Source organism: Bos mutus, chromosome X (assembly GCF_027580195.1).
Source record: "Bos mutus isolate GX-2022 chromosome X, NWIPB_WYAK_1.1, whole genome shotgun sequence".
Lineage (NCBI taxonomy): Eukaryota > Metazoa > Chordata > Mammalia > Artiodactyla > Bovidae > Bos > Bos mutus.
Window position 1 is genome coordinate 30,996,408 of NC_091646.1, and position 18,967 is coordinate 31,015,374.

The 18,967-nt window shown below is 48.7% G+C and overlaps 1 protein-coding gene across 1 annotated transcript; it reads right to left on the minus strand.

Annotated features, from left to right (window-relative positions):
- Window positions 1-231: 231 nt before the first annotated feature.
- GABRE (gamma-aminobutyric acid type A receptor subunit epsilon) lies at window positions 232-18,478 on the minus strand. The gene is made up of 9 exons (XM_005888790.3): window positions 18,344-18,478; window positions 13,981-14,201; window positions 13,479-13,546; window positions 8,623-8,843; window positions 8,006-8,088; window positions 6,505-6,642; window positions 2,637-2,789; window positions 2,321-2,520; window positions 232-2,029 (listed from the first exon to the last, which is right to left on the minus strand). The coding sequence occupies exons 1-9, from the start codon at window positions 18,394-18,396 to the stop codon at window positions 1,682-1,684; spliced, it is 1,485 nt and encodes a 494-aa protein (XP_005888852.2). The 5' UTR covers window positions 18,397-18,478; the 3' UTR covers window positions 232-1,681.
- Between the last annotated feature and the right edge of the window lie 489 nt (window positions 18,479-18,967).

Here is an 18,967-nt window from a genome sequence, read left to right on the forward strand (position 1 = left end):
GTAGCCCCTGCTTTCCACAACCAGAGAAAGCCCATGCACAACAACAAAGACCCAGTGATGCCAAAAATAAGTAAAATTAAAAAAAATAAAACCTCAGCAGAGAACAAACTTGAACACCCAAGAAACCAGCCATGACAATTTTATGCTTTGCTGATATATTTATTGATATATTCCCCCTTTACAGTTGATGGTGACAAAAAGCAGATGGAGCCCTACCCTACCCACCCCCCCCACAATAAAATACAGACACAGATTTCATTCAGCATATACAAGCATTGGGGCGTGTCCAAATTCACCTCACTGGGTTACTAGAGCCAGGAGAGATTAGATCTTTGGGGCAGTCTGAGCACCTGGGGCCCAGGAATTGAGCAGGCCAATGCTGAAAAGAGGCTGCCACTCTGGGCCCTGCCACTGGGGTGTCAGCAGAGGCTATAGAATCAAATCATGGTGGAAAGAGCTGCCTAGCCCTGTCACGTGACAGTGGGCTCCTGGGTAGTTTCCAGTGAGATCCACAGTCCCATAGAAATCTGTGCCTCAGGGTTCTCATCTGCAAAATGGGGATAAGAATCCTGCCCTGAATATATCACTGGGCTATGAGGCTCAAAATAGAAATAATTTGTCAAAAGTGCTTTTGCAAAAGGTAAAGTGCTGTACAAATTTAAGGGAATTCAATTGATTGATTGTGATTGTCAGAGTGCCCCAGAAATAGGAGTGGACCAGCTCACAGGTCCACGGGCCAAGGAAGTGGCAGAACTCCTATGCTGTGCCTCAGCTGGGCACCAATCAATGCGGGTAATGTCTGCTGCAGAGAGCAGAATTCCCTTAGTTTCTTGGCCCCAGGAAGTCACCATGGCCTAGCACCTGGGTTGGGGCTGGGAAAGTCACTGGGGAAGTCACAGAAAAGTCACAGGGGTCAAGTGGGAGGACGAAAGGGGCATACAAAGCAGGGGGTCATTACTATCATCACACACGAAAATAGACACCCACTGGATGCAAGGCATTGAACTGGTGGTGCAGATGAGTAATGAAGGCCCGCAGGGAGGAGAGAGGGAGGTATCACAGCAGCAGAGGGAGGGGTACTGTCCTCACTTGCTGGCTCCCCTCCTCCTAAAGGAATCATGCCAGTGCCCATCTATCTGCAGGGGAAGGGAGGGCAGGGAGACAAGAGTCAAGAATATAATCATTGGACCTAGGATGGAGATCCCCTCCCCCTGTTACACTGCTGCCCAACATCGTTAGGAGGTGCCAGGATCAGGCAAGCAGCTGGTATATGCACTTTGAGGCTGAGGCCAGAACTGGGCCCAGAGCACCACAAAGGCAGTGCTGGGTTTCTGGGAAAAGGCAGTGGGTGTTAGCCCTTTGGGGAGATGGCTAATCCGCTCACATATGGACACCATCTTAGGGAGCTGGTTGCTGAGTCTATGTTTCAAAGCCTGAGCGTCATACATGCCCCAGGAAGAACAGAGATGGGGCCGTTCTACTTGAGATGGACCGCTAAGGAGATTTGGTCAATGGGCCAGGAGGGGTGCGACTGGCAAGGAGCGATGCCCTGCCAGCTGCTGGCTGGGGAAGGGGAAGGAAAGACATTCTCTGGTTGCTGCTTTCCTCCAACTCCCTTAGCAAAGGCTGTGGGACCTCCTGGGGAACTGGGGAGGCTGCCCCACAGGGTACCAGCTGGCACCTACAGGTTAAGGCAAACAAGCCAATAGATCACATTGAAGAAGAAGAAGGTGACCGGGAAAATCACTCGCGAGTAGTTATCCAAGCGGTAGACATGGATGAAGAGGCGGCCCTGCTGCCAGCTGCTGGCGTCACAAGTGGGGACCATGCAGCAGTACTTATCGCACCACCTGCTGCAGCCAGCAGAGCGCTGGAGGCGGCTTGGCCTGGTGGCCTGCCGGGCTGGGCAGGATGGGCCTTCATCTTCCTCACTCTCCCCCAACTCCTCCTCCTCAGAGTCCTCAATGTCGCACACAAAAGCTTCCGGATGCTCAACGACAGGGATGCGGACACGGATCGTGGCACGAGGCTGAAAGGAATGAGCAAAGAAGTCAGAACGAGTCAAGGGAAGATGAACAAAGCCTAGGTGCTGTCTCAAGGATTCCTGAGGATTCAGTGCTTGGCACCCTGTTTCTTTTCCTGCACCCCCCACTCCAGAATTTCCACCATCACACCAGAAAATTTACCCAATGCCCCCCAGAGCCCCAGGTTACCCCTCATTACTTGGTGAGCTGGCCACCCACGTGTCATGAGTACCAGTGCCCTACTTGCATGCCTCCATCCTCCAAAGCCTTGCCACCACTCCCATACCAGCTCATACATGGCGAAGTATGGGAGAACCACGAGGCGCCGTCCGGTTGTAGGTCAGGAAGTTGAGCACAGCAAACTCCATCAGAGCACAGAAGCAGAAGACGAAGCAGATGGCGATGTAGAAATCCAAGGCTGTGATATAGGACACACGTGGGAAATTCTTCCGCGAGAAGGTGCCCAAAGTGGTCATGGTGAGTACAGAGGTGATCCCTGTGAAAGGAGACGAGTGGAGGTGGACGGCACCACTAGCTTATATATTACACTTTGGAAAGGCCCCCGGAGAAGGCAATTCTGTGCCCAAGGAGATGCCTACCTCACCCACTTACCTAGAGAAGTCCTGGCTGGAGCAGACTCTTTCTTGATCCAAAAGGAAATCCAGGAGACCATTGTGGTCACAGAGGAAGGAACATAGTTATGAAAGGCCACAAAGCCAAACCGCCTGCTCACGTTGAAGTAAAGTGTCATGACTATGAAATCACCTGGAAGATATTTAAAAAATACTTCCTCACTACAGCACTGCCACGAGGGTGTCCTACATGCAGAAAGACATGCATACTAAGGGCCCAATAGGGGCTCATGGGATGCCCACCACGGTCCTTGGACAGAGGCACATTAAGGCAATGCCACACACAGAGACATAGAGGAAGCCCAAGAGGAGACTCACTGCCAGGTCCATGGTCAGTTAAGAGTCAAGCTAGGGCTAGAACCTTCATTAGTTCTCTCTCAATTCACTGTCACACACCCCGTATCCATCTTTTTAGGATAGGGAGCAGAATAGTCAAGTGAAAGCAATAAAATCAGTTAGCCCTCTAGATATCAGAACCATATGGCTAATGTCCAGGTGGCTGACTGAGGCCTTCACGTCCACACCTTACTCTAAACTAACCCTATGTACTCAGCTTCCTTGAGATAGCGTGTGGATATTTATACCAATATCCAAACCCTGGACTCCTGTTCTTAGTCTATTACCTTAGCCCAAAATGAGTGTTTCAAGAAAATAGAAGAATTAGCTGAAAGTGAAAATTTCAGTCAGTCCTCTAGATGTCAGGTCTGCAGAACATACATCCACAAGGCTGACTGAGGTTTTCGCATTCATTGGGTATCGTGTCCTTGATGTTGGCTCTCAGCCTAGGCAGTGATGGCTTGTGCAGGACCTGAGGACAGCCTCTATCTCCACTTGGCATCTTCTGTTGGACCCTTCATGCTGCCTTATACTCTGACATGCCCAAACACTCTGCATGCTTGTCATGACCCCTGGGGATTCTGGAGGCCTTTCTGAGGCCAGAATATCTCTTTTTACTCTCAACATCATGTTGGGTTTACAATAGTTCAAATTCTGGCTCCTCAGTGAAACTAAGCTCCAACTCTCCACCTCAGTGATGCTGTAGAATTCGCTGGCCTTATTAGGTGGGTTTTTAAACCCCTTCAGGGCAGGTCTCATCTGAGCCCCATTGCTACATTCTTGCCCAGCCCAGCCCAGCACAGCCTAGAACCCAGCAGATGCACAGCAACTCTTGGTGCTGCCCAGCAACAGTTCTGTACAACAGACCAGAACACTAACCTGTCCATGTGTCTTCCTATTTTAGAAAATAGATCACCTGCCCAGCAAGTCTGGGTATGTTGGGACTGAATGGGAAGACCAGCCTTTCCTACTCACCTTGGCAGCACTGACACTCAAGGGGCAAGACTTCTCAGAATCTTCTGGAAAAGGCCAGGGAGTTGCCTGGGGCCAGTTGAATACCTGTGTCCAGAATAGTAGCTTTGCGGATAGAAGTCCTCCTCCGGGGCTGCTGCAGGGACCACTCATCCTTGCCTACTAGCCAGAATGTTATTTATTGAGATTCTAGCTCCTTCTCCTGGGGTCTCAACTGCAATTAAAATGGCCCTACTCAGCTATAGCCACTCTGCACAAAACTTTGCTGAGTTTATATATTCTTGTTGCAATAAGATTGATTATCCTATTGGCTTTTTCTATTTTTATTTTGTCTATTTCACCAATAAGAAGAACCTTCTCTACTTTTCAACAGATGGGAACTTATCCTTTAAGGCCAAGTGAAGGTACTAACACACACTTTCTTATTTCTGAGGAATGGAGGAGCATGGGTAAGGGAAAAAAGATATCTGGGGCTGAGGAGCCAGAGGGGGAGAAAAGCTAAAGATGCTTTCTGCTCTTATCTGCCTCAGCCAGAGCACAGTTGGTCACTGCACTGTCAGAGGAACACAATGAAAAAGACCGTGTCCAGGGGACTGAGACTAGAAGGATGAGTGGAGCCAAAGCTTTGAAGAACAAAGGGGAGGGAAAAGAACTACAGCTGTATAGTCTATAAAAGAATATGATCCAGGGTTGGAACTATAATACTGGCTCTTTGATCTTGACCCTGTGGAAGACTGACTAGACTTACTGGAAGCTCAGTAGTTCTAAGGAAAAAGAGCTAAGTCTAACGGGTGAAAGTTCCAGAGATTTCAATTTCAGATGAATACAGAGGTTTTTCTGATGAACAGAGTTGTCTCGCGAAGGAAGAAACTCCCTTGCAAGAAAGCAAAATCCTAATCATGGGTGAATTCTGTATCAAAGGCTCAACAGCCAGCAGTGAAAGATGCCTCACTCACTGGGGGTAAGGCTCCTGAAGCAGAGGTTCTCTGGTTGAAGGCCCAAGGTGGCCAGGGTACCAAGCTAGCACTGCATTCTGAACCCTTAGGGGCTTAGGACCTAAGTCTATTCCAGACAGAGAGAACTGCCCAGGGACCGACTGAAAGATAACTATGTTTATCTGAAAGTTCCAAAGATAATTATGATACTGAAGAAACTATGATTCAAGATCAGCTCATCTCTTGCAGAAGATAAAGGAGGCCTTCTCCTTTCTCTCAAGAACTCTCCTCTCTTCCAAGGAGGGCAGGGTGCTTACCTATTGTCATTGGTGATGATGCTGCCACTGGGGCTTTGTAGTCACTAGGGTACCATTTTGAAACAATGTACAACCATCTACTAAACGGAACCACTAGTGACTTGAAAGCCCATGGGCCTTGTCTCCTGCCGCTTTTGATGATGGGTCCCCACCTGTCTGGGGAAACCAAGGTGCAGAAAGGTAAGAGGCATGCCAATGGTCAGCCGGCAGAAGAGCAAGGGTCCCAAGTCAAAGGGAGTAAAATAGCTTACCCAGAGCCCCCAAGAAAAAGGAAAGCACTTGTAAAGCAGCGTTCTACCCCTGCCTAGTACTGTGCAAGCAAAGCTCTAGCGAGATGAGCATGGGCTATTCCTCACCCAGGGACCAACTCAACGAGTAAAGCAAAAGCAGATTTTCTGCCTAGCCACATGGAAGCCAAGCAAGACATCTTCCATGGCAAATGGCTGGCTGGGTGACTGGTTCCATCCGCAGGCTGGAAACGGTGAGGGCAGAGCCGCCACTGCCCTGACTGGTCAGTGTGTGTGAAAAGGCTGCTCCCAGAGCAGCCCCAGGGAGGCCCCTTGGCTCCTCCTCATTCAGATCACCTAGGAACACAAGCAAAGACACTCACACCTAATTGGGAGCTAAAGTATAATAGACCCAGGACCCTCCCCTTTAGTCCTTGTGAGGGACAAGGTCAGAAAACCAATGATCACCATCCAAGTTGAATCCACCACGAAGCCTTTGACAGGAATCTGTGCGTGTCAGGGCTGCTCCTTTAAAATAAATGTTGATACAGCAGGTATTGTAGCTGCTGAAACCTCTTCCAGATTATCCCAGCCCTCACATAGCTGATGACAGAACTCCAGCCTCCAACCTCCCATCAGGACAGACTGCATCCCACTCAACTGGAACCACTTGGATTGTTCTGAGTATGGAAAACTCACATGACCTCCATTTCCCCAAGTGTCCAAGTAGGTCAGTTGTAACAAAGCTCTGGAAACCAAAAGGTCTGCATGACAAGGCTAGTTGCAAATTCTGACAGCAACAAAACTTTATCTACTCACCTACCCTCTCCGGGGCTTGGCAAAGCACTTACTTCTTTGCAGATGAGACTGAGATATAGTTACAAAGTCTCAGTTTCCTCTGCAAACAGTTGTAAGTGCTTAGCATTTATAAGACAGGAGCCATGGTCTACAATATTGTCATGGAATGAGTACATAGCATTTGGACGAATGGATGGCTACCTTCAGCCATCCTTACCACCCTCCTGGGCCTCTGGCTAGCCCTGGCTCAAAGGTGCACTTACCAGCCAGGGTTGTGACAGTTTCAGTCGTGTTGCTCACTCCCGTAAAGTCAAACTGGAAGAGCTTCCAGGAATTACTCTCATTGATTTTAAGCATGAAATTTTCCCACTTGTAGATTAGGTCATTCTCAGGATAGGAAACTGTAAGGCAATGTGGGAAGACGAGTCATGTGAGACTGGGAAGCTGAGCTGAGGCCTCCAATGTCATGGTGTCTGAGCAATGCCCTGGAGTCCTGACTCTGGCTGCACCAGCTGTGGGGCCTTACCTCTCTTACCTCATTGTTGAAGTCCATCCAGTAAGTGCATTTACTGAGCATTCCTCAGTACCATGCTCTGTGCTAGACACACAGAGGTGAGCAAGGCAGGAGCCCTGCCTTCAAGCATTCACATTTTATTGAATAAGACAGTGAGTACACATCTGTAATTGTTGGAATTCCTCTGAGAAACCTCTGCCCGTGGGACAGTGGGGAAACAAAGGAGGGAAAGATCAGTTGGGGACACACCCAGAAAAGACTATTCTATAGAGTGGGTGACATGCTCAGTAAGTCTTAAAATCCAGTATAAATATTCTCTGTACGGATGAGGCTGAAAGGGTGAGGAGTGTGTTCTATGCACAGAAAGGTGAAAATGCCAGATGTATTATGGAAACATTAAAAGTTCAGGATGGCCGGCTCACAGAAGATGGATGAGGTATGTAGGAGTGGATAGCAGGGGCCAGTTCATGAAGGGCCTTGAGTGCTACTTTAAGCAATTTGGAATTGATTTGAGAGTTCAGGAAGAATTTGAAACTAAGGAGTAACCTAGTCTAGATAGGTCACTCTAGCTCTTATATGAGGATGGCCTGTTGACAGGGAGATCAGTTATGGGAGCCCAGTGCAGTAACTCAGGCACAGTAAAATGAACAAAGGCAGGAGCCAAAGCTGTGGCAGAGAGAATGCAGAGAAATAAAATCAATAGAGATTCTGGAGGGAACATCAACAGGATGTGGTGATTGGATAGATGTAGGAGGTAAAGAAGAAAGAAGCATCAAAGTTCTTGGCTTGGAAAACTGAGTGTTTGATGGTGCCTTTCAATGAGACATATGGGAACACAGAAGCAATGCATTTGTTTTGAGGGTAGAGGTTGGGAGGAGACCGTGTATTTAATGTTAGACATGGTCAGCTTCAAAGTGAAGATGTTTCAAAGTCCAAGTGGAAGATGACAAAGATCTAAACCAAGGTAGTAGTGACAGTGAAGATGGAGAGCAGACATACTTGAGATACACTTTAGAGGTGACTGATTTGAAATGGGGTGGAAAGGAGAAGGAGGAAGCCAACACGAAGCCCAGGTTAAGCAACACAGCATTGTCAGCAGGAAAGATGAGGATGGACTGGGAGGCCCTGGGCAATCTTGGTACCATCTTAAGGGAAAAACAAAGGCAGAAAAATGTAAGGGGCAAGGATGAGAAAAAGAAGGGGCCCAGTGTGATGACTCTGGGGTCCCAGAAACCTAAGAATGTACTCACAGCTAGAGAAAGACAGAGGGCAAGAGTGAGAGTCCATTGGAAATTTGAGCATGTGGAGTGAGCATCCAGCCTCAATGGTCATCCTGGAAGGGAGAAAGGAGCCTCATTAGGCTGGCCCTGAATACTTAGGTATCCACCCAGCTTGGGCCTGGGGACCACCGCCAATGAGTGGCAATGGTGGGATTTGAGATTAAGAGCTCAAAGGAGAGACAAAAAGAGTGGAAGAACAGCTTGGATGTATCTGGCTACTCTGGCCTCCATCATCAGAGAAGTGTATGGACTAGCTTAGATGGGCTTGTGTTTCTTGCCCATCCCAGCTTCAAGGACCTGCCAACACTCTCCCACTCTTTACCACCTCCCCGGCCCCATATCACCCAGATATCAGTCCCAGCTATGCCACAAAGTCAGGCTGTGGCCTTAAGCAATATCTTCTTATTCTGAGGCTTTAGTATGTATGTCTATACACCAAAGGATTGAGCTCATGGTTTGGGAAAGCTGGGGGGGGGTGCCCTTAGAAGTATCATTCAGGATGAAACCTCAGTCCGTGTTTCTTTGGCAAAAATTCTCAGAGGGGGAAGAAGAGTTGCAGGAGGCAAGACTCTAGAAGCTTGACATACCTGATGGTGTACAACACCTTGCCATCCTTGTGGATGCGGACCATCTGGTTGGGCATGGTGATTGAGTGCTCATAGGTCCTCTTAGAATTCCTAAAAAAGGTGTCTGGGACCCACAGCAGGCTCACCAAGTTGCCACTCAGAACAAAGCTCTCAAAGCTGCCATTGAAACGAAGGCGTTCATCATACCAAGTCTGGCAGAAGGTGATGTCAATGGTGTATTCCTGGTGGCAAGGATAGAAAAGCACACATTTGGGGCTGTGCAGACAAAGAACGGGAGAAAGCAATGGCACCCCACTCCAGTACTCTTGCCTGGAAAATCCCATGGACAGAGAAGCCTGGTGGGCTGCAGTCCATGGGGTCACTAAGAGTCGGACACGACTGAGCAACTTCACTTTCACTTTTCACTTTCATGCATTGGAGGAGGAAATGGCAACCCACTCCAGTGTTCTTGCCTGGAGAATCCCAGGGATGGGGGAGCCTGGTGGGCTGCCGTCTATGGGGTCTTGCAGAGTCGGACACGACTGAAGCGACTTAGCAGCAGCAGCAGCAGCAGACAAAGAACATCCCCTTGCCATCTTGTGATGGACCTATCTAGTAGACAGGAGCCCACTTAGGTTTGCACAGAGGAAAACAGCATGGGTTTGGCTGAAGGACATTCTCTATTTCCATGTATTCCAGAAAGAAAAAAAAAATCCCAAATGAACAGCAATCTGGGAAGACATATTTAACCCAGAAACAGACAGACAATGGTGGCTTAATTTTAAAGGCTGGGCTCATCACGTCAATACTCCCTTGTAGGACTATGATGCTACTCCAGTCAGGCTAACACCATCTGGGCTCCCACATTTCCATAGCAAATCAAAGATGTCAGGTCAAAATCATTCTAAACATTTACAAACATATGCACCTTTGATTGCATACAATAAAGTTGCCCCTTTCACCTTTTATTTGGGGAGCACAGATGTTAATTAACCCATAAGTATTTGGTCTCTAGATATGGTCTATCACATAAATTGTTAAATATCAAAAAGAAGGTTTAAGAGGAAGAAGTAGGAGAAGCTAGAGATCTGCACCACTGGTATTGAAAGGAGAAAAAAAAAAAAAAACAGATTCTAACAGAACTGCAAGTAGCTTGAACAGCAAGTACCAGAACAAGGCCAAGGTACAACCTTTAGGGCTAGTTCAATCTCCTTTACTTTAGAGGTCAGAGAGAAAGGAGTCTGTTCGAAATCAAATAGTTAATGGGAACATACTGGCTCTGATGCTCAGAGCACCATTGCCATGGCCCTGCCCTGGGACCACCTCCACCTGCCTTACCCTCCAGGGCTTACTCCACTTGTTCCAAGAATCCCTTTGGGGGTCAAGATCCAGTTTTCCTCTTCAGGACCCCTAAGCCTTTCCTGTGAGTTTTCTGCATCAAATAATGAACACCACCAACCAGAAACCCACAACGAGGAGGCCTGTAGAGCCCTCGAGTTTGGGGAGCAGCGGTCAAGGCCATCTCTGCTTGCCTTTGCTACTCAGGACACAAGGTGGTGAGAGCCACTGCCCAATTACAGGGAGCCAGCTCCCCAAGACTGAGAATGTTCCCTGGAGGAGTACGGAGAATCACACAGCAAAAAGCCTGACTACCATTCACATGCAGAGCCCCCAGCCCTGCCCTGCCAAGCCACACCAGCCCTCACGAGTGCCTTCAGGGTGGCTCTGCTCTCTTGAGTGGCTGGCAGCTCCAAACCGGCCTACAGAACTGCTGAGTAACCAGAAGAAGCCTCCCCACTATGGTGCACACTTGCTCCTGTGCTACACTCTCGGGTTTCAAATAAGCATTTCATTTCCATTTAACCGGATTCCAACTGTAAGTTCAGGACACACCAACTGATAACTAACGGTTCAATTTTCCCCAGTCTGACAAGGGGACTTGTTTTCTCTCCCTGAGGACAAATCCTGTGCTCTCCACAAGCTCTGATTTATGACTGAAGGGTATTTATGACTCCTCACCAAGCACCACACTCTACAGTATCACCAGAGAAAAACAGGCATGTACAAGGACTGGGACCTACAACAGCTTTAAAGAACTATGGGGAACTATGCAGATGGCCAGACTTCTCTGGTAAATTTAATACCACATGAGTGTTCGGAATCTTCTAAAGGCACTTGGCCCAGGCTAAAGCAAGATGTTACCAGCCAAAGAAAATCAAGTTATTGGCTCCTCTTTGGACCAGTTCTGTGCTACATGCCAGGTTTGGTGAGGGCTGGGTCATTAAACTGTATCCCTCAGGCTTGTCATTCCCTGGTGGCTCAGAGGTTAAAGCGTCTGCCTGGAATGAGGGAGACCCAGGTTCGATCCCTGGGTCGGGAAGATCCCCTGGAGAAGGAAATGGCAACCCACTCCAGCACTCTTGCCTGGAGAATCCCATGGAGGGAGGAGCCTGGTGTGCTACAGTCCATGGGGTCCCAAAGAGTAGGACACGACTGAGTGACTTCACTTTCACTTTTCACTCAGGCTTGTCAGGTAGCAGTCCTCCCTGTGAAATCAGTGCTGCCAACAAGAGTATGCACACAGCAAAGGCTCTTGCAGATGTTAGAAACAGATTTCCCCAAATTACATCTTACACACATAACAAGGAAGTGGTAGCCACAGATTTTCTACTACTCTTCAGGCCACTTTTGCCATGCTCCCACCAATTATCTGAAAGGTGCCTTTCTTATTAAGAGTAAATGGTGGCTATGATGGTGGGACCAGAGGACATCAAACTCTGGCTCAAAACCCAGTATTTCTTGGTTTATCAACAATTTTAGTCAAACTAATTGCTAAATTCATACTCATTTTAGTGGTAAGCACATTGATGACAGCAAAGAATAAATGTGACATCAAGGGAAGAGGGAAAAAAAGCTTTAAAATGTCAACAGAAACTCAAAAAAGATCTGACTGCTCTCACATTTCTCTTCTTCCTTCTTACTTCCCCCAAATTTGTGGCTTCAATCTTGAGCACTCTTTCTCATGTTCTTGTTTGCTCTGAGGGAAGCCACCGGCCACACGTGAGCTGCCCTGTGGGGAGGCCCACATGGCAAGGACTGGGGAAAGCCTCGAGACAGTAGCCAGAGAACTAAGCCCTGCCAACAACTACATGAGAACTTACAAGTGGACCCTCCCTTAGTCAAGTCTTCAGATGACACCCCAGTCCCACCTGACACCTTAACTGCAGCCTTGGGAGACCCTGAAACAGGGAATCCAGCTAAATCATGCCTGGATTCCTAACCCACACGAGCTGTGACCTAATGATTATTTGTCATTTTAAGATACTATGCTTTGGGGTTAATTTTTGCATGAGTGAGTGAGTAAAGTCGCTCAGTTGTGTCTGACTCTTTGAGACCCCATGGACTACAGCCTACCACGCTCCTCCATCCATGGGATTCTCCAGGCAAGAGTACTGGAGTGGGTTGCCATTTCCTTCTCCAGAGGTTCTTCCCGACCCAGGGATTGAACCTGGGTCTCCTGTATTGCAGGCAGACGCTTTACCTTCTGAGCCACCAAGGAAGTCCTAATTTTTGCATAGCCAATACATAAGTACATTGTGCCCCAAGAATAAGGCAGTCAAACAAAGCATCACAGTGGGGAACCCCACTCTTGCACTTAACCTATGTAAACACCTTGAGCTTCCATGAATGTTTACTTACCTTTGAGTGTGTATCTGCAAGTACTATCTCAGAGCCTAGACGCTTAGCTCACCCAGTCACATGGTGCTTGTTGGGTACCAAGGTGTATGCTAAAACTGTCTGCCCTGGGCTAGGCTGAGGCTATGGCAGTGATGGAGTTGGTTACTCCAGTCTTCCTCATTATCAGGCTCCACAGATGAAAGTGACATTTGCAGAACATCTTTTATAATTCATTTGCTCAGCTAACATATACTGGGTTCTTGACATCAAGGAACCCATAGTTGAGAGAGCAAGGCAGACACAGAGTACATAATTACAATACAATGATGTAGAGAAGTTCAGGTAAACAACTGTGATATACGCTAGAAAGGTCTGAGAGTCAGAGAAAGGAGTGTGGTGTGAGTAAAAAAGGGAGCAACTAATAGCTGTAGAAGTCAGGGAAGATGCCGTGAAAGAGATGTCATTAGAGTTAAATCTTGAAGGATACGGTGAAAAATTGGAAAAATGCCATCCCAAAGTGGAAGTCACTTGAACAAAGGTTCAGAAGCACAAGATAGCCTGGGAACACCATACGCTAGTGTGACTAGGGCACATGATCTCTAAAGGAGTGAAAAAAAAAAAAATAAAACTAGAGCCCTGGGTTGGCTGCAGACATGGAGAGCCTTGGCTGCTAGAGTGTGGGGTTGAATTTCATGCTTTAAGCAGGGCTGGGACTACAAGAGGCATGTCATGCAGGAGGCTGGGTTAGTAGGTTGCCTGGGGCAGGCAGAAACCTTGCATTTTGTGTATATCAAGTAGGAGCTCATGGAGGCTAACTGGGGAGTACAAAAGGAGATAAGAAACTAGGGAAGAATTAGAGAAGTAGTCCTAGAGCAACAGTTGGTAACAACAAGATTAAGTCCATAAAAATCATTATCAGAATAAAAGAACCATTCCACTGTGTTGTTTAAAGTTGCTTTATTATTTTTATTCTGAATGAAATACTGAAAGATACAGTCAGGATTCCGAAGGTCCTCTTCAGGCAGCAAGGGACTTACCACTTTCAGTCTCCTTCTCAAGTCCTTATGGATTAAAATCCCCCCCTCCAAAAGAAAAAAAAAACCTCTTTTGTTACAGACACAGAAGAACCAAGTACTCAAAAGCCTCATGGGTCAGCTCCCTAGGCTAGAAGATACTATAAATCAAACCTCAGTACTCACCATGTCCATGATAGAGAGAGGCCCAAGGGTGTTGACAGACAGTTCGACAGTGACCACAGTGGGTCTCTCTGTAAAGTAAGCAGAAGTGGCAGAGGTAAGTGTCAAACAGAAGTGTGGGGCAAGGGAGGGTGTGGTCAGTGGTGAATAAAGGGGGTAAGGATTGGACTACATGGTTTCAAGATCTGATACCATTTCTTTCTTTCTTCTCTCATGAAAAGGCCCAATTTATAGGCTGTTAAGAATTGGACATACCTCAAAGGTCAATCATCTAGTCCCGTCATCTCATTTTATAGTTGGAAAAACTGAGGGTGAGAGAAAAGTCTAGACCAAAGTCAATGGCATTGCTGAGACCAGCACTGACATCTCTTACTTGATACATCAGCAACAGCTGTTCCTGCCCCCATGCAGGCACCACCACCTACACCCCAGGCCCATTCTCCACACTTAGGCCCTCAACCCTCCTACCCTCTGGGGCCTGGGAGATTTATGTCCTGCTACTCACCTCCAATGCCAGGGCGCAGTTTGTAGTCATAGTTATGGAAGATGCCATCCAGGATTTCCGTGGCTGTTGGCATTTTGCCAAGTTTCTTATGGGTACCAACAGCAGTGGGCTTTATTTCTTCAGAGGAGAGTTCCTTTTCAGGAGGCTGGGGCTTAGGGCCATAGACCTTATCATCACTGCCAGAGGATCCCTCCTCTGATTCAACTTGAGGTCCTTCAATGCTAGAACATAAAAACAAACAAGTGAGCCTCTGTCCTCCACTCTGAGGGGGCCCAGTTGGTGCCTCCTGGGACAGAGTGAATAAGTCGGCAACCCACAGCATAGTTGAAGAGTACCTGGTAACAGTAAATCAAGAGCCAGATTATTCTTGTTAATTTCTTCTAAAACTTGTACTCTCCATTGGAACTTCCCATGCTATCCATCTTTAATGGTCATTCTTTATTTAACAAAAATCAATATCAAAAGCAAGTTTGAGATTTTAAAATAATTTTTCAAGGTAAAAGCAAGAGGACGTGGGTGCATAAGCTCTAGCCAATCAGCTGCCGTTACTAGTCTTGGTCTCCAGTCTGCCTGACCAGTGCCACCTGGGAGCAAATGGGCAGGCACAGGGCCAGGGTTGTGAGGAATGCTCAGGAAAGCCCGAGCACTCTCTCCCAGAGAGGGTCAGAACACTGCATGTCTTTGCTTTAGTGATACTCTACTACACTGGAGCTGGGGGCCAGGGATGGGGGAAGCTCTGAGAACTGAGAGAAAACAAAGACTATCATTTAGGAAATAGATGGTCAACAGGAATCCAGCCTGAGTGCCACAGCCAAAATATTACACAAAGAATTAAACTTACAAATTTTAAAAACTTAAAAAAGCCACTTGCAAATGTATAAAACACAGGAGATATGGTGTTAGAAATCAGAGTCATGCTTCCTTTGCTGGGAGGCAGTGAGGGAGGGGGCACCAGGCAGCTTGAGGTTCTGGTCACATTCCAGTCCCTGATGTGGGTGTTTTGATATCAGTGTGAATCATTTTTGGACAACTCGTCAGCCGTGCACTTATGGTTTGAGCAGTTTTCTGCATATATGTTCTAATTTTTTAAAAAAGCATTTTGAAAAATTAAAATGCTAATAAAATCTGCAAATATATGGACCTTATATGAACCCTGATTTTAAAGGGCAGACCATAAAAAACAAAACAAACCAAACACAACACAACAACAACAAAAAAAAATTATGATACATTAAGGGAGATTTGAATATTGACTGGTTAGTTTCTTCAGCGTGAAAACATTCTAAACATTTTTAGTGTAATAGTGGTATTTTATTCTGTTTTTGAAGTCCTTACAATTAGAAATACATACTAAAATAATTGCATATGAAATGATATGATGTCTGAGATTTGCTTTAAAAGATTTTAAGCTGGAAATAGAGAGTGGGTGGGATACATAGAAAATAAGACTGCCTATGAGCGGATAATTAATGAGGCTGGTGATGGGTACATGGAGATTCACTCTACTGTTCCCTGTACTTTTCTATGTCTTTGAAAAAATTTATAATTAAAAGCTTTTTCAAAAGCCATCATTGAAATTAATCTGTGATGTTGGAAGGCAGGAGAGTGTTTTTCTTTGGGGAAGAGGCTGTACTTGGAGGGGGTAGAGTGGTGAAGCTGGTGGAGGTGGGGGAGGGGGCAGGCAACTTTCTGTTTCCTGGTCTAGGTGCTGGTTAAATGGGCATGTTTCCTTTGTGAAAATCCACTCCTGATTTCTACACTCTTATATCTCAGTTACACTTACAAAATTATTTTATAGTTTACAAAATCAATTAGACAACTTGCTCCTTCAAAGAAGGGGTTAACAGGGCAGGAGATGTGGGTATGGCCTCTGTACTGCAGACCAAGGGAGGCCAACTTGAGCAGCACAATGCATGCTCTTGGAGTATTTCAAACTCTTAGAATTGCTTAAGTGGTGTCCAGATGTGCCAAGTTGATGCCATTTCTCATGTCTGAGGTGGCTAATTCCCACTGTGGGCAAGGCAAGAACTGGGCTTGGGGAAAGCAATTTCCATTTCTGATAGCATATCCAGAGATGCCCTCTTTCCCTGAGGCTCTTCCCTCTGTCCTCTGAATAGATCATGCCAGCCTCCGTAGGGCAGGGGAGAGGGGGGCGGGGGGATGGAGAACTAGGGGACTGCAAAATGTGTGACTTGACTGGGAGCGTGGCATGATCAGGACTGTTAGCCAGAGCCTGCCATGACCCCTCCCAGATGTCCACAGCCAACCAGAAGAACCCCTGAGTTTCGAGAGGCAAACAAACAAACAAGCAAAGGCCCAAAGACCACCACAGCCTCTCTGGCCCAAGACTATGTCTGCCATGAAAATGAGATCAGAGGGTCTTGAGGCTGCTGTCATCTGACAAATAGATTTTGCCAGTAAAAAATTTCAAACAAATCAAAAAGCCCCGTCATCCTGGGATCTTGGGGTTAAGAAGTTGCTGACAATGTATACACCTTTCCTCAGCTCGCCATTAAGCCAACTTTCACAGCTAGAAATAATAAAAACATGAAAAACACTCATGCACAAACTAGTGGGAATCTTCCCATGGGGCTTTTCAGGCATCACATCCCTCTTGATGCGATTGTCCAAGATGGAGCTGAATTTCTGCAACCCCTCCCCCACAGAGGATGCTCAGGCAGCTGGCTGGGTAAAGGGAAGAGAATATGAGAAGGGCCACTGGACTGCTTTTTTTCCCCCATATGAGTCCTCTTTTTCACCTTACAGATGGAGAAACTGAGGCCCAGATGGAGGAAGGAGCTGTGCCCAGTGTCATACAAGTGGTTTCAAGCTAAGCCTGGACCCGAGCTAGGTGGTTCAAGATGGCCCGTGCCAGCACACCCCACTGCCACCTCCCCAGCTCTTTAATGACATCACAGGTTACCATGTGGACAGTGCCTGAACTGACAGAGTGAGTTACTGCAGTCCTCCCCCCTAGGCTGGAAGGGTAGTTTTCATCACAACAGCCCCTCTTCCTTGTTGGTTTCCTCTCTGCTCTCCTCCCCCCATCTGCACGACTATATCCCTCTTTTGCCCCAGTCACCACGTCATCTCTCCCAACTAGTCCAGTTCACATCTGGAGGGATGTGGATGACTGGAAATTCCTAGCACGCATTCAGAAATATTTACCAAGCCCCCTGATGAGGCCAGCCCCCCCTTCTCGCCAGGGCACCAATGAGCCAGCAACCAGTTACACAGCCTTGCCCCTGATGAGCTGAAGTATTCTGGGGTGGGGAGAGAAGCCATCTCCCCAATACCTCTCCCCAAAACAAAAAGCAAGACAAGTCTAGTGGTGGAGGCTTCTAGAAAGATCAGGAAGCTTAGGAACTTGTGACAGTTGCAGCTGAATGGGAAACCATCTAAAAAATGTGAAGCAATCCTCTTTCACTCTCAGAAGCCAGAGATGCAGGGGATAACCTTCCCCTGCAAAGTCCCAGGACCCCAGGAAGGTGTGAGGGAAGCCGGCTGCTCCAGGGAAAACCTGCTGTTGATCTTTGGAAGAGTGGGAGGGGTTGAAATGCAGGATCCAAAACCACAGACCTCCGAGATGACCATTCTTGACCCCTGGCTCCAGTCAGCCAAGACCCAGCAGGGCGTCTGGGGGCTTTAGGGAGGAAGAGGGAACCCGGCGGTAGAGGGGGATGGAGTGGACAGCTGGGATGGGAACTCTTGGACTAAACCAAGGCTCCTGCCTGGGACTGGCACCAAAAGGAGCGGCGGGAAGGGAAGCAAATAAAGTCAGAGTTGTCTGGCACGGTGCCTGGTACTCACTAGGCGCTCAGAAAGGAGAAAAAAAAATTTTTTTTTCGAACGAGAGAACACACTAGCCAACACTCAAACATTTTAAGCGCAGTTTCTTCCCCCTGCCCGCACACCTCTCTGGGCGCCACGTTCCCAAAATCCCCCCAGTCCCCAGAGACACGAACCTGCCCAGGCCGGTCACCTCTTCCCAGGGAAGGCTGGGGGGCGGGTGGGGGGTGGGGGGAGGACGCGATCGGTCCCAGGCCGCTGCAGTGGTTTGGAAAGGGGGGTCCCCGGGGGTAAAGGGACGGGGCAAGGGAGCGGCCAGGTGACAGGCGTCCCGTCTTCCTTCCTGGGCGCCCCTTCAGGGGCCCGGGGCTCCCATCCTAGGGGAAGCGGGGCGAAGGCTGGCCGCGTGCGTCGAGCGGATGCAGGACCAGGGTAGATGATGCGAGGGCCTGGGGCAGGCGGGGAGTGGGGCTCGAGGAACACGGGGTGCGGGGGTCTCAGGAGCCGGCCTCATTCCCGGGGAGAGGGAGTGGGGCCTGGGCGGGGACTCCTGGGTCCAGGGCTGGAGACTCACCACGGAAGGATTACCAGCGTGCCCATGAGGATCAGGAGAACTTTGGTCGACATAGCGGCGGGGACCGGCGCGACCACCTGTGCGGAGGTCGCTGCGCGCGGTCTGGCCGCACTGAGCGCGGCGTGGAGGGTTTTGTCGGGCTCCAACTTTCACTCCTCCCACTCGCCCCGCCCCGCGCCCCCCATCCTGGCTCCTCCCCCTAAGCCCCGATGGAAATCTCCGACGACGTGTACGCGGCTGCGGCAGAGGGAGGGGTGGCTCCGGCCAGGCGCGGGGAGGAGGAGGGAGACAAGGAAGAAGCCTGGTCGCCAAGGCCCCCCGCCCCCCACCGCAACGGCTGCGGCGCTGCCAGACAGCCAGGGGCGGGGGACGTGGGGGAGGGAGGAGGAGGCGAGCAGGCGGTGCGCGGGCCCCAGGCGGGGAAACCGGCGGGCCGACGCTGCTGCTGGGAGAAAGACTGCAGGCTGGGCCCGGCAGGGGCAAGATGCGGGTGCTGCGACCCCCGCCCCTGCCAGTCCGCTGGTGCGCCATGGGATCGCACTGTGGTTTCCAGCCCCTGTCTTTCCGCGCCCCTCGCCAGAACCTGTTGCATCTCATCACTTTCCCAAGTCCCCTGGCCTCTGA

Bases quoted from the DNA above. Each gene is read 5' to 3' on its own strand.
- GABRE (XM_005888790.3), bottom strand. From the start codon at position 18,396: ATGTCGACCAAAGTTCTCCTGATCCTCATGGGCACGCTGGTAATCCTT. The intron at 2,790-6,504 runs GTAAGTGCACCT...AATATCTTCCAG, and splicing joins AACTGTCACAACCCTGGCTG to GTGATTTCATAGTCATGACA. The intron at 2,030-2,320 runs GTATGAGCTGGT...CATTCCTTTCAG, and splicing joins GTTCTCCCATACTTCGCCAT to CCTCGTGCCACGATCCGTGT.